This window comes from Haliotis rubra, unplaced genomic scaffold (genome assembly GCF_003918875.1).
Source record: "Haliotis rubra isolate DU_JTF1 unplaced genomic scaffold, ASM391887v1 Scf425, whole genome shotgun sequence".
Taxonomy (NCBI): domain Eukaryota; kingdom Metazoa; phylum Mollusca; class Gastropoda; order Lepetellida; family Haliotidae; genus Haliotis; species Haliotis rubra.
Genome location: NW_025767108.1, coordinates 42,165 through 66,686, shown reverse-complemented (window position 1 = coordinate 66,686; position 24,522 = coordinate 42,165). Strand labels below are relative to the sequence as shown.

At 40.8% G+C, this 24,522-nt stretch overlaps 1 protein-coding gene across 1 annotated transcript in view; it reads right to left on the bottom strand.

The window, feature by feature from the left end:
- Positions 1-5,534: 5,534 nt before the first annotated feature.
- LOC124288804 overlaps positions 5,535-24,522 on the bottom strand; it is a 32,263-nt gene continuing 13,275 nt past the window's right edge. Inside the window, exons 3-7 of the mRNA XM_046725336.1 lie at positions 22,662-22,784; positions 20,626-22,429; positions 19,931-20,454; positions 10,804-10,926; positions 5,535-5,907 (exon numbers count right to left, since the gene is read on the bottom strand). Coding sequence (XP_046581292.1) covers positions 5,719-5,907; positions 10,804-10,926; positions 19,931-20,454; positions 20,626-22,429; positions 22,662-22,784 — 2,763 coding nt within the window. The 3' untranslated portion in view covers positions 5,535-5,718. The remainder of the gene's footprint in view (positions 5,908-10,803; positions 10,927-19,930; positions 20,455-20,625; positions 22,430-22,661; positions 22,785-24,522) is intronic.

The following is a 24,522-nucleotide window of genomic DNA, read 5'->3' as shown; positions in this document are numbered from 1 at the left end:
AAACATTGACGATCAGACTGGTTGCGTAGTCATGGTGACCATCCTTTCCGGTATTGCTGATATATTCACGTCAGATTCAAAGGAACTTGTTACCAAATTTGTTTTAATCGGAGAAAGATACGTTACAGTTGCCATTTTAGTATGTAGAATTGGTTTTCAAAGTGTTTTCTTAAAATGTAACAAAGGACACATTATAATTAACATTATGTAAAATATCTCCTCCTTTCTAATCTACCCATGCTATTTTGTACATCTCTGGCTTCCACCTCTTTTCCGTTTGTTAACTTTAACTGTGCATCATTTGATGTTATGTCGTTTCTTAATGCAAAACGATAATGACCTGATTTGTGGTGTTTAGATGGACTAGAGAATAATCAACCATTCTTCAATGGTAAGCTGTGGCATGACCTACGCGCAGTTTAGTTTGAATTTAACGTAAACAGAGGCGAGAGAATAATCAACCATTCTTCAATAGTAAGCTGTGGCATGACGTACAACCATTCGCAGTGGCATGACGTACTCGCAGTTTTCTTTGAATTTAACGTTTGAATAATTCTTCAATTTTCAACATCAGGTATGTGAACTTCAGGTGTCAAAAAGCATGCAAGTTGATTGTGCACATGCCACACGCGATACATGACATCAAATTTCATGCTAAGTACTTTGCTGCATGTTTAATTTATGCAATTTTGTGAGTTTATATGTGTATATATTGTCATTGAGCACATAATAGACGTAACAGGATGTCAGATTTCCTAAAAGTGACGTCCACCATTGAAGAGCGTAAGGATACCGACGACTGCTTTGGTCTCCCTGGTCTGGTTTTGATCCCTAAATGTGAAAAACTTGGCTTGTAAGTTGTCTTTAGGGGTACCTCAATCTTGTCTTCATCCTGCTATAGAAAGATGCACCAGTGAAATGTACTAGATGGGTGTTTGCAAAAAATATGATCGGTGTCGTAATACTATCTTGCATTACTTAGCAAGATATGAAGCATGTATGTTAAATACATTTTCTGAGTGAGTGAGTTTACGGGTTACACTTGCTGAGCATTGAAATAATCAAGTTTAGTCAAATGTGTTGTCCTTTCCAATTACTCAAATAATGGTTGTTCTGGTTTAAGACGAGACTGGTACATACTTAAGGTATATGATGATATATACTTGGAATTAAACGATGACATTTCTGGTATTTTTTTTGTACTGCAGTAAACAACTCCTTTTATGAATTAACAGGACAAATTGGTCTCTAATTGATCAACCAAAATCTAACCAACCAAATGAAAAATGTCGGTTTTTTGGTTTCCATGGTAACCATAATATTTTACAGAGAACACGACTGCTATACATAAGAAGTATATCTTTGCTGTTAATAGCTATTTTATCATTTTTAAGAATGCATGTGTTGCTCCACCGAACCATGTAAAGCAACAAGTTCTGGTGGACATGTTTCAATGTTGGACACCAGAAACCACTGCTCTATTAGTGGTATTGCTAAGGTTCGTGTAAAATGTCCTATATGGCCATGAAATACTGTCGTTTAAGGGACGGCAGATGTATAACAACACTAACAACAAACCATATTTCTTTCTCATTTGTTTATTACACAAAATGTCACAGAATTATCTGAAGTCGTACTTTATAGTATTAATGATGGCAATATACTCTGCAAAAATAGGAACGCATTAGAAATATCTGACAGTGTCTTGTTGATATTGATCCAACATGAATATGAGTATCTCATGTCTGCATGCATTGGGAGTGTTCTATGTGGGTAGAAGTATGTAACCAGTGTGGGATGTGGAGGCCAAACACACAACATATAATGAATGTGCAGCATGAACTGTTGGACTATGAAAATGAATTGTCTGTCATCACAACTCAAGTGAAAGGTGAAAATATGCCACGACTGACAGCTCAACGAAAACAACACCATCGGCCGGCTGCAGACTGGCGTCTTGGCTTCGGCTGTAGCCAGGTTTTTTCCATGTACGACCAAGCACCATCACAAGACTATGGGACCGTTATCGGACGCAGGTGTTAACACATGACCTACATGACATCTCACTGTCACATGACATCTAGACTCTTAGATGACCTCTCACTGTCACATGACATCTATGCTGTTGCATGAACTCTCACTGTCACATGAAATGTAGGCTCTTGCATGACCTCTCACTGTCACATGACATCTATGCTCTTACATGACCTCTCACTGTCACATGACATGTAGGCTCTTGCATGACATCTCACTGTCACATGACATCTATGCTCTTACATGACCTCTCACTGTCACATGACATCTATGCTCTTGCATGACTTCTATGGGCACAATGTGTGAAGCCCATTTCTGGTGTCCCCCGCCGTGATGTTGCTGGAATATTGCTAAAACCAAACTCAGTCAGTCAGTCTTGCATGACTTCTCACTATCACATCATGACATCTGTGCTCTTACATGACTTCTCACTATGACATCTATGACATCTGTGCTCTTGCATGACCTCTCACTGTCACATGACATCTATGCTCTTACATGACCTCACTGTCACATGACATCTATGCTCTTGCATGACCTCTCACTGTCACATGACATCTATGCTCTTACTATGCTCTTGCATGACCTCTCACTGTCACATGACATCTATGCTCTTACATGACTTCGTACTATCACATGACATGTATGCTCTTACATGACCTCTCACAGTCACAACATCTATGCTCTTGCTTGACCCCTCACTGTCACATCATGACATCTATGCTCTTACATGACCTCTCACTGTCACATGACATCAATGTTCTTAGACAGGTTTGTCACTGCAATGATGTCAACAATCCTCAGGTCTCACCCAGTTTGAGTATTGTTCCTGTATAAGTTCAGCTCAGGACAGAGGAAATTTTTAAGAAAACCTTTATAGTACAACTATAACATAGAAAGTGACATGTACCTAGCTACCTCAATAAGTTATTCCCATACCTTATGACCTTTATCTTCAATCCAGGCATGTTATAAGAAAAATTTAAAAGGCATGTTTACTGGGTGTAATAAAGGCACATGCAGTAATACGAGGTAGGTACTGACGTCTATATAGAGATTATTACACTCGCAAGTGTGTCATACGACTTAAACGAAACAAGGGTGACTGACTGACTGAGTTTAGTTTTACGCCGCTTTTAGCAATATTCCAGCAATATCATGGCGGGGGACACCAGAAATGGGCTTAACACATTGTGAGTGAGTGATTGAGTGAGTTGAGTTTTACGCCGCACTCAGCAATATTCCAGCTATATGGCGGCGGTCTGTAAATAATCGAGTCTGGACCAGACAATCCAGTGATCAACAACATGAGCATCGATCTGCGCAATTGGGCACCGATAACATGTGTCCACCAAGTCAGTGAGCCTGACCACCCGATCCCGTTAGTCGCCTTTTACGACAAGCATAGTCGCCTTTTATAGCAAGCATTGGTTGCTGAAGGGCTATTCTACTCCGGACCTTCACGGGTTAACACATTGTGCACATTGTGCCCATGTGGGAAATCGAACCCGGGCCTTCGGCGTGACGAGCCAACGCTTTAACCACTAGGCTACCCCACCCCCCGAAACGAGGGTGAAATGTTTCATGGGTTTCAAATAAGTCGTGTGGCACACTTGCGAGTGTAATAATTTCTTTATTATCCATTTTATTCATGTACATTTGTGCAGTAAAACATGGTAAGCAAGTGTGACAGCCCTGTTCATTGACGTCACATTCAATTGTTTAATGACGTCACAGACAATGAAATACAGAAACAATGGTTGCAAGGGAAAAGTGATATGTGCACATATGATATATATGACACTGGTTATGTTTCACCATATGGGTAAGATGCATTACTATTCATGAAACATGTTTTCTTTTTTCACAGATTAAAACCAATTATTTATCACTTTAGTACCATGTTCAAGCTGTTATTGTCTTTTTTTCCACCACCACCTACTGTCCTGATACTGAGTGGAATCAGCCATGATAAATGAGGACACAGTGGATATTAGCTATAGTCTGTTCATGACAATGTCGGCAGACAGGAATATATCACAATATCATAGTGTTTAAATATTCTAATAAATTTTGCATAATTATTATTCCTTGGAATACATATGCTGTCAAACAAATATTGCAATACACTGAATACTAGTATTTTGTTGTTTTCGCAGATGTGGGCAACTACATGATCACACTCTACCAAATCATAGTTCACTGTCATAGTATGTCCACTTTAACCACTGTTAATGCAGTGAGCTGTAGCTCTTATTTCCCGGTTACAACTTACATGGTGGCAGCAAAGTGACCCTTGGCCTTGGTAACACTCAAGTCATCATGCACGTCATATCCATTTTCTACTGAATGAAACACATTCACCTGGGGTTTAGATGCATATTTCAAAAGGAGTGACCTTGAACTTCAGTCACCACTACTGATGACATGAGAAACATCAGTGCACACCACACTTCTTATATATTCCAGAATGAAAGTGTTCACATGTTCTATTATGAGTGACTGACTTTAAAAATGACTTATGACATGACAGGTCTTGATTTCTTTCTTGTATATGCAAATAAGCATTAATCAATTAACAAGCACCTGAATCCAATAGCAAAAAATTAAACATTTTTGTCAAAACCACAGCATATGTGGAATGCACTTGCAAAGAGACTGCTTCACATATCTCAAAAGCTGTGGGTCACATGTTCACGTGCTACGAAGGTGACAAGCACATTGGGGTATAAATTTCATAATTGCAGTGTGCAATATGTGTGTTACAGTCTTCTGAACTGATATAAACTAAAAGACGACAGTACTAAAAATTAACTTTATTTTGAATATTAATGAGAGGGTTATTAGTAGATTTGTAAGGAACCATGTGCACGTGGCTATTGGTTAATTACAGAATCATTCAAGACCAATGACGGTCCTGACCTAGTCCTAATTTGTCTGGGAAGCCACTATCCCATCATCCATGCCAAAGATCTGGAGACAGGGAGTCCCTATCGAACATCTTTAGGACTATCTAGATCAAGTTCAAGTTCGAACTAGAGATCCTGCTGTTCAAAATCCGCACAATGAATGGCTGAAGCTGAGAAAGCGATGCTTGATTGCTATTATGAGGAGACGGCCGATGCTATATGTGCAAGGGGTGTCTATCACCGGTATATTTTTTTGTATTCTTATCAGATTGTAATTCCTCTCAGAACTAAATAGTTACCAAATTTATATTTCAATTTTGATTTTGGTTTTGATCAGAGTAAAATATATTTAATATAGAACAAATTTTATGGATAACAACTTCTTTATATCGTGAGTGCGACGTTTCGATACAGATTAAAACATGTTTGCATTCAAATACGCAGAATTTTGTTTTCAGAGCATATACATTTTTAGTGTTTTTGAACTTATCATATCCAGAAAAGTGGGTGCTTGATTAATACTTATTTGTATAGTGTAGCTTCATTCTTTAAAACAGACTTTTAATTTCTCATGAATAAAACTAAATATTCTTGAAGTTTGAGCCTTCACCTCATTTAATAATATCACACAGCTTGTAGTTTCATGACACTGAAAGATATTTTCAACTTGGTTGCTACTCCAAAATGATCCAAAATCTTTGATTTTCTGTCAAGAAGTTCAAGTGCCCCTGAAAGTCTTCTTGCTGGAAACTCAGGTCTGCTGTAACACTTTTTCTTATACAATGAACTCATCATCACTTATCTCCACCTCTTCATTAGGAATGTCATCATTCTTCAACCTCTTAGCAGCAGTAGACACTTCTTGCTGCCACGGTAATAGAGACTGCATGTCCCTGATGCACGTATCCCGCTGTGCAATCTGTGCACGCAGGAAATCAATTTCCTTCACCATTTGGTCCATTTTCTGCAAATGTAGAAGACACCACATTATCAATGTAACACTGACTGACTGACTGAGTTTGGTTTTACGCCGCTTTTAGCAATATTCCAGCAACATCACGGCGGGGGACACCAGAAATGGGCTTCACACATTGTGCCCATGTGGGGATTCGAATGCGGGTCTTCGGCGTGACGAGCCAACGCTTTAACCATTAGGCTACCCCACCGCCCCATCAATGTAAGAACAGTAAGAGAATTCAAAGGTTTGTTGTCATGATTGTTTGATGGGTTCTTGTTGAACGCTGCACTCAGCAATATTCCAGATATATGTAAATAATCAAGACTAGACCAGACAATCAAGTGATTGAGCATCGATCTCCACGATTGGGATACGATAACATGCATCAACCAAGTCAGTAAGTCTGACCATGACTTCATACAGACTGAACATCATTTTAAAGGGAAACAAAACTCCAGTCTAAGTCGCCATCTTAATTATCCTGCATAGTCACCAGATGCCACTCACTCACTCAACAAACTGGCTCCAGACCAGCTTGGGAGGACCTCAGTGCCAACCAAGAGAATCCCCTTGAAATCTCATATTTGATCAGATTATGACTCCAAAGACAATTATTTCCCTTTCCAAATTGGTATATGTGTTTCAATGTATATCTGCATTTATCTCCCTGTCCTTCTATCAGAAGCATGGGAAGTATTACATGGGCAGGTTGACATGATCTGTTCCAACAAAACAGTCCTTCTTGATGCTGAGGACAGAGCAATGGCTCATATTTTGTGTGGACGTAGGGAGACCTGGCGTACACAGATCATGAGCGGGCAATCGCCTTGTAATTGACCCTTAAAATTCAACTGCTCATGTTTCTTGGACCCTCCACAATGTTCAGTGACTAAACAGTATATTTTGTTATTATTTGGAAATGCCCAAGACAAATAGTTACAACAGTGATAATTTCTCTCACATGTCACATTTTATGGACCAAGTTGGTTATCTCACCTGTTCTTTTACCTGAAGTTTCTAGAACTTAGTAGAAGGGATTCTATGATGTTTTATTTTACTGTGCCAAATAATGATATTCATAATAGCATCATGCTTTAAACCTTGTAAGCAATAACAACATATCTCAACAACAGAACTATACATCAGTTCAGCAGTAGCTCTTTAGGTATACTCCTTGTTGTTATATACGGCTTCTCATTCCTCGATCCTCGTCATGACTGACGCAAACTCACGCACAACGATAATGGTACTTCTCCTCATTTCGGACTATTTCCCCTGGTCACAATGACTGACTGACTGAGTTTGGTTTTACGCTGCTTTTAGCAATATTCCAGCAACATCACGGCGGGGGACACCAGAAATGGGCTTCACACATTGTACCCATGTGGGGATTCGAACCCGGGGTCTTCAGCGTGACGAGCCAACGCTTTAACCACTAGGCTACCCCACCGCCCCTTGGTCACAATGAAAACAACTAAAGAAGAATGAAATATAACATATTTACTAGTTTTTATCGTTTGGTCCCATAAAAGATCACCTTTTGTGTGATGTTGTTTTTAGTCATGGTCACTTCTCAGAATCTTCTTCTAACTCTGAAGATATTCCAGGAATATATGATGTTGTAGATTTGAATGTGTAGACGCAGATGCACATATCCACTGTCAGTATCAGTGTGTACTAGGGCTGGGACGGGTACAAATGTTCTACCCCGGGTACCCCACACCCTACTCTACCCTACCCTAATACCCACTATGTTAATTCCTGACATCCAATTTGTAAGAAATGGCAATATATTCTTCAGCTCTGAGGCTAAAATTTCTGAATATTTTTACCATGTATTATATTCAAAACAGGTGACGGTAAATTATGTCTAAATCTTCAAAGACAATACAACCTTTTAATCATGAAAGAATAACATACTACATTGTTTAATCTATCAGTCACATGATCATCACGGGTCCGGGTATTGCGACGGGTGAGATTTTGAAAAAGACATTGGGCTCAACATTTTAAGAGATATTACGCTTATGTAAGTTTGAAAAGTGGTCAAACTGTCGTGGTGACCTTGAAGATAAGATCAAAGTCACCCAGATCAACTGGTGTCTGCGTAATACCCCATGTAGGCTGTCATCACATTTGAAGACATTGCGTACAATAGTACATGAGATATCGTGTTAACAAAAAACGAAGCCTACGTACGGAAGCTGCTGAATACATAGAAAAAACAAACAAATAGAAAAAACAACCAGCAGATTGTCAGAATGTTTTGACTACTTATATGTCCCATTTATGCATATATGTTGCTTGAAACAGTGAAAGTTTCCTTCCAAATAGCCTGCGTACTCGTGTTGGTGAGCACACGATTTTAAGAAAGTTGCTTCTCGATAGTGATGTCACAAGTACATCAACATTGTTATACATACAGTCAAATCCCTATGAGTCGAATCGCTGGGGACCAAGCAATACATTCGACTTATCGATGTATTCGAGACATAGGTATGTCTATGAGGGTAGAAAAAAAGATGATCCAGTCCTAATTCCTCCACCTAAGCATTTGTTTACCTAATGATTTCCCTATCACTAATAGGGGGCACCTTATCAGTTCCAGTCTGATTAGCACAGACAGTGATTTCCGTAAAATCACTAATCTGCCTTTTGAACTCACCCGTCAATGTCGGAAAGGTGTGAGCCGCGCTGGTTTGTTAATTGGATCAGTGTGCTACACCAATCAGCTTCTCATTGACTGATTTCGGCTTATGTATACAAGATTGCTGTTGTTTGAATGTCATGGGACCAAATTTCCTTCTCGAGTCATCGTGTGTATTTATGAGACGAATTCGTGTAACCGGTATTCAAATGATGACAACTATAACAGGGAATGGTTGGGACAGACAGGTACTTCGAGTTATGCATAATATTTGAGACACCGGCATTCGACTCATCGGGATTTGACTGTATTTGGTATTTTCATTGAGGTGAGGTTATGAATGGAAATACACACAATCATTTCTATCTTGCTGCTTACATCTTCAGTTCTAATGCTTCTTTTGTATTCTTACACACATTTTTCACATGATTAATGTCAGTATTTATATCATTTGTTTTGGAACTAGACAGGAGACCAGTCTAAATCAATTGTCACCAATTACACAATAATCAAAGGGCAATAACTCTGGCCTGTTTAGCTCGACAAAAAACGGTCTCATAATGGCATAACATTTCAGCACTTATATTGAGGGTTATACTTTCATTGTAAAAACGATGAGTGTTTATTTTCAAGCATTGACAGTAACTAATGAGAAAAGTCCATTTTGTTTCACATAAGAATAAACGTGCTTTTTTCGTGTACATTTCCCCTTTAACTACCAGTATGTTCATGCTGAGGGTGGGTATATATTAGTTAAGAAAGACACTTAGTGTAGACCTGATACTCCCTGATATGTGAATGATAATTATATGTAGTTTTAATCAAGTTGGAATAAACATCTTGAGATGGTTGATGGGAGAAGATATAGATCTTGTCACTCCAACAGGTTAACTACGACTGACAAATCTACTCTAACAGATCATTTCTAATGCCATATCATTTTGAAATGAATCTAATGTTACCCAATAGGAGAAGTAGGAGAAGAGTTTATACATCTAAAACAGATACAAACTAACATGTTGTCTTTCAATGGCACAAATTCCTTTTTGTGACACCCCTAATCAGCATTTAAAGTACTGTCGGAAATAGAAAAAAACTTTTTTCCACATTTATATCTACAATTTATGTAGTTAATATATGAAAGTGTGAAATATCTGTTAAACTTAGTTCAGCTTAACTACAATCTCAGTGGTAGGGAGATAGGAAAGGTAAAAAAAGGACTTTACTGAGGAGAGATTAGTACAGAAATAAGCAATGCAGGGTTTTTTAAATGTCCAAGTCGACTTATTTGGAACAGACCATGGATTTATGCAAATTAGTGTGCGATGATATTGTATTACAAAGGGCACTTTTTAAAAGCCCATTTTGAAATTAGACTTAGCTTCATTATAAACGATAGCTGAAATAAAATATAATAATTCTCATACTGAAACTATTATGAATGTAGCTACCATGGAGTCTCACTACCACTATAAAAACAAACAGGTAGGAGGGGTCGTCTCAAAAGCAAAGCCAGGACGGGTGTTGTAGACGGTGGTTGGGGTCGGGGAAGGGGATAAAGATATCCGCTAAGATAAGATAATCCTTTAGGGGAATTAAACTGGGAAAGTAAACAGCATGTCATAACAATTTACAAATAATATCCAGTCCTGTCGATCTTCGGGTGGTCATGCCACCTATATAGTTTGAGACATTTAATACGAAGGCTGATTTAAGCTTTTCTATGGTTATCATACTCATTTACATATCTCAACATAAACCTAATGAAAGAAAGACATGTAATATGTTAATATATGAGACATATTCAACACACACGAAAAAGCATAAAATATCTTTGAGTTGACCCCATGTGCCTGTAAGCAGCACGTACATACCATGCCAGGTGAGTCGACTGGGCGTCACTATAGCGGGCTGAGCGACCTAATTGCCATCTATAGTCTGATCTATTGTTTTCAGCAGCTATCCATATTTTGTCTAAGTTTTGCCCGATTTTACGAGTAAACATGCTTTTTTGGATATCCTATTACGCATCCCACCTAAAGCCCAGTTAGGGCGATGTGGCTTATTTCGACATATGCTATTTGCAATTGTGTAAATTTTAGGGATACAGAGTAACAGCCTAAAAACAGTTTTTTTCTATTTCCGACAGTACTTTAGTATTTTGTCGTGTGTTGTTCGTGACTGAGCCTAGAAGAATACAAACAACTTAGCCTGATATACGATCAACCAAGGTTAAAAGACAAATTAGAACTCACAACAGATGTATTGTTGATTTCAGATTTTGAACGTGCAACAGTCAAAATTATCTCTCCTTGAATAATTTCCAGTGTTTTACGGACCAGAGTAGAATCTGCACCTAGAACCAGACGCCCATTCATCTGAAAAAAATACAGAGGAAAATAGATTAAGCACTGGTATAGACATGGTTGTGTTCTACACAGAGGCACAAGTGTGCAAGCATGCTACAGGAAATACTCTGTGCATTATGGCTGGATGGTCCTGGAGAATACATACTCAAAAATAAACTTACATGTGATTCATTTTGTGATTCTCAGGAGTACTAGATAATTAAAACTCCTCTCTCTTTGAGTGTTTTAGATGTACTGGTTTCAACTTGAGTTGAAAGTTGAACAAATGTCTTAGGCTTTCTAAAGAAACCTTTTGTTTTGATTAAATCATACACAACTTTGAAAAACAAGAGCCTGCAAAATAAACTCCAGCTATCTGCCTTTACATCTATGGATGGTCTGGGCTACTAAAATGAAGAGATTGCAAAATGAACCTCTAAAAATGACCCCCCTACTATCTGCCTTTACATCTATGGGCAGCATATTATAACTACAGGTAATTCTCAGTGGAGAATACTGGGAGTTCATGTAGAATGTTTACATCTAACACGTTTACAGAGGTACAGATAAGCTGCGTATTTGCGTACATTACGCAAACATTTATGTGAAAACCCAATTCCTATTAAGTCTATTGCGTACAAGTACGCGTGAAGTTTTGTAAATACTCAATAAATGTGATCTTACATGCGTACACACAAAAATGTCCAGTCGTAGCTTGCGTACCGGTGGATAGATGAAATAACTGACGCATATTGAGAGGTTCTATTTTAGGACATGAACTTCACAACTTGCAGCCTTTCTTATACATTCTCATATTAGAGATCAAAGGTAAATCACAAACACTAACATTTAAACTATATTATATTTTTAAAATTAATGGAAAATGGCAAAATACCCAAATGAGTTTGATTGAGGTGAGTACAATTTATTTCGTTACTCAAAGGAAAATTAGGATACCCAATTGAGATGAACACTAGTGAGTACATAACTCAATGACCCAAAAAGTTATCTGTAGCTCTGCGTTTAAAGAGCGTACTATATAGACCATGAAGATTTTATATATCTTTGCCTGTATCATGTTATTACAGTTTATTCAGTTTTGAACTTTCATGTTCAAGAACATTTAATTTGGAGTTAATAATGCTATTACTTGCAGGTTGACAGGGCTGTAAGAGACTTAACTGGTGGCTCTTATTTTATTGGGTTAAATTGGAATCAATGATCCATGCACTGTCCATTAGGTGAGTATCTTTAATTTGAAGAATGGAATTGATGTAATGTTTATCGCTTGCAATGACTGCTCCCTACGTTAAAATACGGTTAAAACACCACTCCCTATGACTTCCTGTATTCATATGAAATGCTGGGTAATAAATGACGGTATGGTTGACCTTTGATGGTGTTGAGATCTGGCTGGATCTGAGTGCTAGGAGTATGGCAGTCATTATGGAGATGACAAAGACTGCTCAATAGAAGATGGATCTGTATGTCGATGTTGACATATGCTTCCAGATAAGTCCACTGTCATATGAATGTTGAGAGGTGCAGGATCTTAGAGTCAATTGTTGATGTCAACCCGTATCTAATAGGTGAGCACTTCAGTAAACACTGACAGGGGTGACAGTGTTAGACAGCTCACACAGCGAGCTGTTGATGTAGCAGCATAGAGATCAGCCTGGAGGAGGGACTCAGATATGCTATCTTTCACAGATAGTGCAGAAGTAGCAGACAATTTGTAAAACAGTGTTGTAATAGTATTGAAGGCAGTGGTGTGCTAATTACTTTCTTTATACTGGAAGTCAACAGGCTTCTAGAACAACCGGAACAAAGACCAAACTAATCTCACATTACATCAAGCAGTGTGAAGACTTTTTACACTGGCCTCTCAAAATAGATCTATTTTAGAAGCTTGACCACTATTGCAGATTGGTGAATAATATCAACACTATCCGTATTGCTATCAGCACTGCTTTCAATTATATTACTGTTTTATTTATAAAGCTATTGAATGTATACTGCCAAACTATTTTGTACTGCCATAGTAATTCCCTTGTAGAATTTTGTATTAATTTGTAAACTCAGTTAATGTTAGAGTGCATTTGTTAATTCTATACCATTTCTTGTTCTTTGTCAGTTTCATACTGAATTCTTTTATGGACAGATTTCTGATTAACCCATTGATTGTTTCAACCTGGAAATAACAAAAGTCTCAACAGATGTGGAGATGGTTCATCTAACAGACAACAATGTAGGTTTCTTAACTGATTACGGGCCATGTTCATACACCTTAGAATTATATTTAGATTGGCACTCAGTATTCAGTTTCTGACATTTGCGAGTATACAGTTTAAACTCCAAGAGGTTCCTGTACTGGTTATAATGATCCCCAATACTGCAACACACAGAGTGATGGTCTGACACAGAAAATATGTTGTTGTACTTCTCACAGACATAATCCATAGTAACCTTGTAGTGTTAACTGAGACAGAATAACAAATACAAAAACAAAATAGTATTCTCGTCATTCAAAACAAGTCTCCAGACCAAGGTGATAAGAAAGAGAATGAGAATCCTGGGACATCTTGTGATGTATCCGTATAATTGTGAATTTACAGGGAAATCCAAAGTGTTATGTGGGGAGGATGGGAGGGCTTACCTCATGAGTCAGGATAAGTATAAAAGATCAATTTTATTTAGAAAATTACATATTTTTCCTTATCCTGACTCATGCTCTTTTGTTTGTAGAATCCTACAGAAACGGAGGTGGGAAAACCAGAATACTTTGGATTTAAATAATTAGTGATTTATATATATATGTAATAACCCCCTACGGGAACTTCATAATGGCACTGAATAAGGATAATTCCTGCTACTATAAACCATAAGTTTACCAGCTGCCATAGATGGGGTACTACAATAATGATATACTATGATAATAGCAGTAATGGTATAAAAGCGACTCCAAAATGGAGAAGCTACCCAACTGTACATAAACATCAGTACTGGGCTAAGACTAAGACTAAGTAGACTTAAGATATGTATATAATTAGCCCTAAAACTCCGTAGAGTTATAAGCTAGATGATACTGGTATGATATATACATAATAATCTCGTGAGACTATTTCTCATAGTCTACGAGGGACTGTCAACTGCTGTGCGAGGACCATGGGACCGAAATGGTGAATACCTGAGACGTCCTCGGTGGTGATATCTCTCAGATAGTGATTAGCAAACACCATGTCGGATTTCCAAAAGCAGCCCTCCATAATGGTATTTAATGAGCAGTCACCATGTAGAGCGAGTGTGGAAGCCAGTGCTCTGATCTCATGTGGATTACATGCTCTTGGAGGGTCGAGTCCTGCAGCCTTGTAGGCACGAAGTATGACAGTTCATATCCATATTGATATGGTGGTACGAGAGACTTCGGTCTGAGTCGCTGTCGATAGAGGGATGAATAATCGTTTGAGATGTCGTCGCCTCGTTTTGGATCGTCGTAGATAGATTTTGAGAGCTCTGACTGGGCATAGAGATAGGTCCAGCGTATCTTGAGATCCGAGAATTGAGGAGAGTGCAGGAACATGGAATAATCTGTCTGGTTGACCTGGCAATTGATTCTTGGCGATGAAATCCCATCGTAGTCCCATGTGCACTATGTTTTGATTGTCGTCAAACCGTATTCTCTCATAATCTAGTGCATGAATTTCTGACATCCTGGCTGCCATTGCTAGGGATAACAGGAACAATGTTTTCTGTGAGAAAAATTCAAAAGTTGTTGATTCCAGTGGTTCATAAGCCTCACTTGTGAGGTGTTGGAGCACTATATTTATATCCCATGCTGGAGCGCGGAACTTCTGTTTCTGATCCTCCAATCGGAATGCACGTAGTAAGGCCAGTAACTCTGGTGTTTTGGTTAACTTGACACCCGTTCTCATAGTTATCACAGAACTAAACGCGGCAAGATATGTTGACAATGTCGAGCCTTTTAAATGTTTATTTTGGCGTAAGTAACACAGATAGTCAGCCACTTGTGGATGTGTAGCATTTCTAGCTGTAAATCCCTTCTTAGCTGCGTAAGTTTCGAAACTGTGCCACTTGTCGCCGCGTACAAGTTACGTGTAGAATAGAATAGCAAAAGCAAGCGTGACTGCTTTCGCCGCTCTGGCTGAATAACCTCTCTTGTTTAGACACACTTTAATACAGTCCATAATGTGAAGTTGGAATGCTTCTGGGTTTCGTCTTTGTTTGGTGTGAGGATGTATTAGTAGATTCGAACGCTTTGGTAGCTCTAGTGTTGGTTGTCCGATTTCTTGAATTAAAATGGGAAACCACGTTCTCGCTGGCCAGTAGGGTGCGACCAAAATCAGTTGGAGGCTCTGAGTTTGTCTGATTTTCTGTAACGCTTGTGGGATTAACACTGGCGGCGGAAACGCGTACGCGTTGAGGCCTTCCCAGGATATGCTTAGAGCGTTTTGCCCACGCTTGTGGATCCGGGACTGGTGATACGAATGTTGTTAGCTGATTGTTGAAGCGAGTGGCGAATAGATCTACTAGCGGAGCTCCTATTTTCTTGATAATCTGTGCAAAGATTTCTGTATGGAGCATCCATTCTGTCGGTGACGGTAGGTGTGGCCGAGAGAGTGCGTCTGCTAGTACATTATTGGCTCCGGGAATGTGACATGCTCTGACATGTAAGTTGAGATCGTCGATTAGATCGAACAGTTGAAAGCATAAAGTCAATAAGTTCAGTGATCTCGTTGAGCCTTGTTTGTTTACATAAAACGCCACTGTTGAGTTGTCAGTGTGAATCATCAGATGCGCCTTCTGTAGAATGGTGCTCCAATGTAGTATGGCGTTGATTACAGCTTTCATCTCTAGCATGTTTATGTGGAGCTTGCTTTCTTGCTGATTCCATAACCCTGATGCCGTCCGGTTGGCAAGATGAGCTCCCCAACCTTGGAGCGACGCGTCTACATAGAGATGGGTTTTGAATTCCGGCTCTGTTAAATAAATGCCTTCGCAGACATTCGACCTCCTGGTCCACCATAGTAGATGAGGTCTGATGTGTTTCGGTAGACTGAATGGCTGTAGGTCGTCAAGATGAGCATTGATGAAGACCTGTAACGGACGTAACTGTAGTCTGTCTCTGACTGTCATGTCTTGGGCTGACGTGAGGAGACCCAACAGACTCTGCCATTGTCGTAGTGGTAGCGGAGAGAGTAAGGCTTGTGGGATGGTCTGTTGGATCTTGAGCCATCGGTCTTCTGGTACGACGATACGGTTCAGTGTCGTGATAAATCGAATGGCTAGAAATTGCAGGTCTTGCGTTGGTACTAGGTCCGACTTGAGTAGATTTACTAACCATCCTAGCTGTGTTAGTAGCTTGATGATGAAGTTTAACTGTAGTTTGAGATGCTGTGGATCTTAATCTACTTGTATCCCGTCGTCGAGGTAGAACGCACTGCGTAGCCCTAGACGATGTAGGTAGGTGACGATAGGTTTCGTTACTCTTGTGAATAACCAGGGGGCCGATGATATTCCAAATGGGAGTACTTTCCATTGATAATGCAGCCCGTCTAGTGTAAACTGTAGGTATTTCCTGGATTCGGGATGTATCGGGATGTGTAGATAAGCATCCTGCAGATCTATACTGGCCATGTAGGCTGGGGGTGGAAGACTCCAGTCGTTCCGAACCTGTCTTTCATCGTTTATAGTTGCAGGAACCTCTGGGTGCCCTGCCTCTTCCTCATCCTCCTCTGTAGTTGCCATATGGGCAACGAAAGGAATCTTTTCCCCTGGAGCTGGCCATCTTCCTATCCCGTGCTTTCTGTAATCCAGTGAATTTAGATTTCCCTGAATATCTCTGTGAAGTCTGCCTGATGACGCTGGCTAGCGTGTCCATCGACTTTATCATAAGGACTTCTCTAGAATCCTTGGTGACTTCCTTAGAGACTTTATCTATTCCTCCGTGGAAGATGGATGGCGTAAACCACGGGGCTGTGTAGAGTGGAGCTGTAAACTGCTCACCCCAGCTGCAGGAAGCGAGGAGGCCTTGACGACGAGCCAGAGTTAGCGCTGCAGAGACTGATGTGAGATGATCCGTTAGAAACTGCTGGTCTTTTGCATAAGTAGGACCGAGTAGATCATTCTGTCATCCTCAGATGTCAAATCTCGAAATCTGGATATAAGAGTCTCATCGATCGTTCTAGATCTATTAAGGCCGAAGAACATTCGCCTTGTCATGGTTTCAATCTGAACCAGCTTGCGGTCGTCAATCTTATAGTTCTTATTCTTGACATCGTTGATCACCTTGTAGTTGTCATCTATCTCTTGTGCCTTGAAAAAGGGGTCCATATTATGAGTTGAAAACTTCTTTGCGTTGAACTGTGGTAAGTGTGGCGCTTGGACTTTAGCGGCTTTATGGAAGGCTGTGTCCAGATTCTGTGGGACCGTAGCAATCGGGTCGATCGGAGGTAGGGTGATGTTGTCTGCATCGTCCTCCCTCATAACGTAAGTGTGGGCCGGATTACCGTTCTTGGAAGGTGAAGATAGGTCCAGGTTGTTAACCATCCAATAGCGTATCTCAGCGTCGGAGAATATGATGCCTCCATCATTTTCTATAACGGGATCGCTTATAAGAGGTTGATGCTCTTCCGATGGTGACCTGTATGCTTCTACCTCTGTGCAGGACGACGACACCGGAGACCTGACTGGGGACTTTCGTGAAGGCTTGTGCGGCGAACGGTGTGGTGACCTGCAAGGCGATCGGCGAGGTGGACGACGAGGAGATCGGCGAGGAGATCGTCTTGGTGAACGAGCTGACGAGCTGTGTCTAAATGGTGACCTTCGCGGCGATCTACGTGGTGAACGTTGATAGCTTTGCGAAGCTCTTGGAGAATCCCTCGATGACCTTCTAGACGAAGATGACTTGGAGCCTGTAGCTGGTGCCCTTCGCGAAGACCTTCGCAAAGCTTCAACTGAGTCCGGTCCTGGGGAGCGACGACTTGACCTTCGCGAAGGCTTTCGCGAAGACTGAGGGTCCGAGTCAGAGTCCGGGGATGAGATGATCTTTCTTTTCGAGCGTCCTCGTGCGTGTTGATCATCAAGGTCCGAGGTAGATGACGCGAAGGCCTTCGGGAAGGCTGTACATCTGGGTCCTTCGCCGAGGTGGTCTGTGACTTCCTTCGCGGAGGTGGCATTGTAGTGGCCTCTACGTTGACAGGGGGTCCCTCTGGGGTGTCGTCTAGGTTGGAGCCTTCGCGAAGGCTCAGGCTCTGGGCTGGTTGTCTCTCCAGTCTGTATCGGTCCTCCATCATCTTCATGATCTGCCGCATCAGGTCGTCTGGGACGGTCTGTGAAGATGTAGTCGGTGCCCTCTCTGCGTTGGTAACGACGGGGCCCTCAGGAAGATCGTCCGACATCAGCGTTGGTACATCAGGCTGCATGGCGATCTGCGCTGACGTCACTGTTGCCGACACCGGTCGTTTCTTGTGGCGTAGATCGGGTATGATGATCGGCTGATCATCATACAGGCCCAGTTCTGCGGCGGGAACAATCTCGGCTGAGAAGGTTCTAGAAGACTTCGTCGATTTCCCCTTGGAGGTAGACGCTGCCCTGGGGGTACGAAGTCTGCGTTGAGATGATGTCGAAACCCTCTTAGTCTTTGGCTGCGACGACGGGATGTCTGGGGATGCAGGACGCTTCATGGAGACGGCGGACTGCGTCCCACGCCTCTCCTCCGAGGGTAACTCTAGCGGAACACCAGACGGGAGGGGGCCGTCCGACAGCAGTTGACTGGCTAGGGGTTCCGATGTATCGGCCATGGCTAAACCTTGTTTGCGTGACCTATCTGCTGCACGTCTCAAGACGTAAAGATAATATTTATTAAATGCAGAATTTGACAGATTAATACAATAGCTGCAACGTGAAGAAAACGCACATGGCGTAGTACAGCTAGGGCATATTAAATGCGGATCAGCAGCAGAAAAACATAATCTACAAATAGTACAGATTTTCATCAAAATAAACTTGCTGAACAATCACGGCGTCCCGTGAATAAACAGCAGATATACGATTAATTATCAATACATAATTGTTGAAGGATACTAGCTACACCTCTATAGAAGACTATAAGAGGTAATTAACTAAGAATAATCAAAGGATATAGTGTGTAGGGAGACACAGGCGCTCTCACATACACTGGGCGAAGAAGGAGAGAGTGAAGCATGAGGCCAGAGGGTGGCGCCTCCTTTCCCGCGCAAAGGAAGAGGGAGGCAACTCGTGGTGAGTACTAATTAGTGATTTTACATTGAAGGGAGCTTCAATTAGGGAGATACAAGTGTTCCACTATGTTCGCAAGAAGAAGAAGACAAGCAAAAGAGCATGAGTCAGGATAAGGAAAAATATGTAATTTTACAGACATTTATCATCATTTCACCTTCACTATGATTCATCATTTCCCTTATATTTTGTAGGTAGAACATTGGTTCTCATCATTTAATAAAGATATCTAAAGACTCTTACAGAAGGAGAAATCAATCATTAGTATTTGTATTAGGGCTGGCTAAAAAGATCAATAATAAGAAATATTGTTGATAGGAAAAAATATTAAGGATTATCGAGATGAAAACAGTTTCATCAATAATACTAGGATTGCCTCCTGGGCAATACTGACGGTCTTCAGACTTCCCCATACACTCCCCGTGGCTACCTTTACTTGTACTGTTTCTTTGGACGCCAGCTGAAGCGTCCATTACAGTGTTTTTGAGATTAATTTGGCATTGATTCAATGCGGCTGACACAAACGGAATATTCACAAACTGCAGAAAAACAAACAGGAAGGCACAGTCAAACAAAGCAAAGGAATTGAGCAATATATACAGACATATACTAAAAGAGAGCTAACCTAAACACTTTAAATGAATGAATCAGGTGGGTCAATATCTGCAACACTCCAGTACATATTGTCATCAGAATTTTCACTTCCATTGATTTATCATAGAAATTAATTCTTTTAACATGTCTTGAAAATACTTACCTCAATTATGATATCACCTGACTTTAAATCACTTGCAGCTTCCAGCATGTTGTCATGGATACCACCCACTGCAACTACAGTGAATGGCGTGACACCTTTAGACTTGACAGGCTGAAAGGCACTACCTGGTCCACCAAGGCAAGGATAATTGCCTTTGGGCATGGAAGAAATCACAGGATCTTTCAATGTTTCTCTCAATGAAGGTAGTTCAACTACATGATCTATTAGCTGAAGAGACTTATCCAAAGGGAGTCCTCTCGGAAGCACAATCTTTGTTCCATGAAAATTATACACTTGAGCCATCTGATACAGTGTTGGAAATTTGGTAACAGGTATTTTGTAGCCATTGTCTCCCTTTCCATTAAATCTCCAGTTTCCAGGAAGAGTTGCACAACGCAGTGAATTATCCGAGTTCTGTGCTTGTGCCTGATGTTGAAGGTATGCATCACTCTGCTGCCCAGGACTCCAGGATGGTGGATGGGATGATGAAGCAGACGCTGTGGGAGACTGGACACCACCAAGACCTTTGTCTGGGTCCATATTACCATCACACCAGCGTCTTCCAGCACCACCACCAAGACCTTTGTCTGGGTCCATATTACCATCACACCAGCGTCTTCCAGCACCACCACCAAGACCTTTGTCTGGGTCCATATTACCATCACACCAGCGTCTTCCAGCACCACCTCCAAGACCTTTGTCTGGGTCCATATTACCATCACACCAGCGTCTTCCAGCAGAGCTACTTTTGGATCTATGAGGATTTTCAACTTTGTTGTTTTTAACAATTACAGGTGTACTCTTATGAAGGACTCTTTGATGACTTGATTTCTTTCTCACAAAATTTTCTTCACCGCTTTTAGAAAGAGCCAAATTCAAATTTGGCTGAGAAGCATAATGTGCAATCTTTTTGCCACTTAAAGTATGATGACTCAGATAACCAGCATCGTGAACATCATGGTGATAATACTGAACACTGTCATCCTCTCTCACGGGCCGAAATCCATTGACGGTTGTGAGGAATGTTTCATCCGACTGTGCTATTCCTTTCAGTACAGTGTTGTTGCTATTAGTGTACAGTGCCACCTCTCTCCTAGCTGCACGCCCATGACTGGCTGTATCACGGAAATGAGGATCACCAGTAATATTTCTAACATGATCGTAATAGGATGAATATAAACTGTCTGAACATTTGCTCATGTACTCTTTTTGGGACAGCTTCAGACCCTCACTAGTCCTTCTCTCATTGTATAAATGAGAAACCATTGTGTTGGAAATGTCAGTGTCAAAGTCATTGTTTGTGACATATCCAGAGTCTGAGGTACTGCAATGGGGATGGGAATGAAGAACTGGGTGCCCTAAATCTGCACTGTCTTCTGGTAGTTTGGGTGTACAGTTCAGTGACAGCGAGTGCCCAAGTCCCACCCCTATGTGTTGGTGGGAATTCACTGGAGCTCTACCTTTTGATTGTCTGTACATAGCTTCCGGCCCTTTATTTTCTGTATGCAGATATTGTGGTGCTCTGTCTTGAGTGCTTTTTCTAGGCGTCCTGTGACCTGCACTTTTATCAGGACTAAAGAAATTGGACACTTCATTATCTGATGGAGTGGATACACTTGCCAGATTGTGTTGAGCATCAGGCTGGTGTGGAGTAACTGGCATTGAACTGACTGAAATCGTACCCTGACTGGCTCTACTATTCAACGCCATTCTTGCCTTCATTAGCTCTGTAAAACGTTTAATTCTCTCAGACCCTTCAGTGACAGGCACATGGGGTAGACATCGTCTTCCCTTGAGTGGCGATACTTCCCTCCCTGCAACGTTTGGTGACACTCGGCCCTGGGGAAGGCAGCGAGTCTGTTGTGATAAGTGGCCACTTTCACGTGTAACTTCTGTCACTTTCTGTGTTGTTTCTTCAGGAATATTTCCGTTAATTTCTCGTGTCTGTTTCAACCTGGATTCCTTGAGTAAGCCCAAAGACATTTTGGTATTTTGTGTGGTCATGTTATTGTTTTCAGACAGATTTAACATGCTGTCAGCTTGTCTCTGCCCAACTAAGGATAATGTGAGTCCAGTTGTTAAATCTCCCAGACTGTGAGCTCGGAATACATGGGTGTCAGGAGTGGAGGTACTCACCTCATCACTATGTGTTTTGACGGTGGTGTACAACTGGTCACTTGTAATCCTTCCTTCATCATTATCTAACTCTGCTACCATAGGTAGGGTTGTTATGTCTGTACAACTATTATATCTTGATGATCGGGGGCCATCATACCCTGAAACTGTGTCGTTTCCCATCCTATGGGAGGAAGTTTTGTTGACTTCTCTGTGAGATTTACTATTGTTTCTCAAGGTCCTGGTCCTGGGTATAGGTATGAACATATGTGACGTTTGGCGGTCCTGCCAGGTACTGTTCTGTTCTAGTGGCATATGGAGGTTGTTGGTGACAATGTCAGAGGTAGCTAATGTGCAACACTCATCATCTTCCTTCTCCTTCAACTGCAATAGATCAATATCAAGTCCTACATATCCTCACAAAATCCATAAATGACTGCATGGGAAAGTCAGATTCTCTATGATCTACATAACACACACATCACATAAAAACTATTAACATTTTAAAATTTAAAACCTTTATAAGAAATCACTATGCTTCTTTTTAAAGGAATGGTTGAGTTACATCACAGCATAACTATTTTTGTCAGCTCTTCACGTTTCTATGGATACTCACATGACTCTTGTGCTGTCTCAGTTTGGACACTGTATTACTGTTAAACTGTAGTGTTGTATCTTTGGGGGCAGATGGTGGATTGCCCGATACATTCAGGTTTGCCCAACTGTGGGCCTTTAACATCTGAAACAAAAGGATACAAATGTTCCATATAGCATCATCAATCAAAATGTAGATTTAGAGCTCCATAATACAGTATGGGTAATAGCAGTTGGATAATATCACAAATATCTCCATTTTTGCATGTAATCAAACTTTTGTGCAATCGGGGGCAAGAAATGTCAAACAAAACATATTCAAATGTCATGTCCAATCAAGTCAACCAATGAATAGTTTTGTTTTGTTTCCTGAGCCAGCTTTATATTTTGAACTCATAATATATTGTTTAAATTTGGCACTGACCAAGGTTCATCATGGCACACACGAAACAATTGAATGTCAAGGTGAAGGTCATCTGTTCTTACTATATTGTATAACCCCCATGGAGTCCAGAAGAGCCTGGCATTGTTGCCCTATGGAACCAATCACAAAACAATTTGTGGCCTGGGGAATGTTGTCAACTATTGGGAGGCTGTCATGGTTGCTGATGTGATAGTGATTGCAGACATTGATCACGAGCTTCCAAAAAATGTTCTTTGGGGTTTAGATCTGGAGACATTGAGAGCCATGGCAACACTTGGATGTTGGGGTTCCTCATTGTCATTCTTGCAGTTTGAAGTTGTTGTGTTGAAAAATTACATCTGCTTGTTGCATAATGGGATGGACCTTTGGCCATAAAACCTCATCTGTGTAACTTGGTGCGATTAAATTGCCCTGGATGTGTAAGTACCAAGTCTGTTCTGTTGGTATGGAAGAGGACGGCCCACATCATTACACTCCTGCCAACAAACCTGTTCGTTTCCTGTATACAGTTTTGAGCATACAATCCCCTACATCTGATAATGGTTCTTGGCAATACGTAAAAAAAACCACCTATTACCGATGATGTTGTTGCATTGAGCTTCTGTCAGTTGTTTTCACTTTTCACTAGCTGTACAAATGAGATGACGGACAAATGGAAAACCATCGTTTTAATAGCCCAACTATTTATGTTGGACATTCAGTTCATGTTGGTGAGTTTCACTGCCACACTCCCACATGGTTGAATTTGTTTCACCCATTTTCCACTTTTTCACATATTCATTTCTGACTGCACAAACTTATGAGTCTCCAATCTGACAATTCGGAAGCTAGAACTTCAGGGAGCAGTGCTAGAGGTGTGACTGCACTCAACAGAGTTCAATGTGAAGACTGACAGAGCTTTATTCTGGGCAGATTTAAACACAATCGAATACCCTCAACAGTCAATCTAAGCACTCCATACTTTTCATGTCCATCAGAGATTCTTGATGCCAGTATCAGTGAGCAGCTGCATCATGTTCCAGATGTGGACAATCCAGGTGACCACTTTACATGCGGTCTTCTGCTTGTTACCAGTCTCAAGAAGATCACATATGGTTTAGTGGTCCAAGAGTATAATGTTAACACTTCTTGCTCATAGCACAAATTTTGATAATGATCCTGAAATTAAAAGCATGCATCTGATAAGCATACCCCTACTGGTGTATCTTATCCTCTACCTGTAAGGCAAACCCCAAACACACAAATATCTGGTGTCCTAAACCAGCAGAATTGTCTTCATGGCAGGGACTTGTGATACAGACTGTGTGGTTTCTCAGAGCAGTTCTAGTCACTGGACTCCAATCACAAATAAACACTGCAAGTGGAGTAAAACTATGTACACTGCATGCCAGGAGTACACTGGGATACTTTCTCAGATGAACCTGTTAGCTATGAATCAGGACAGGAGGTTCCTGTGAAA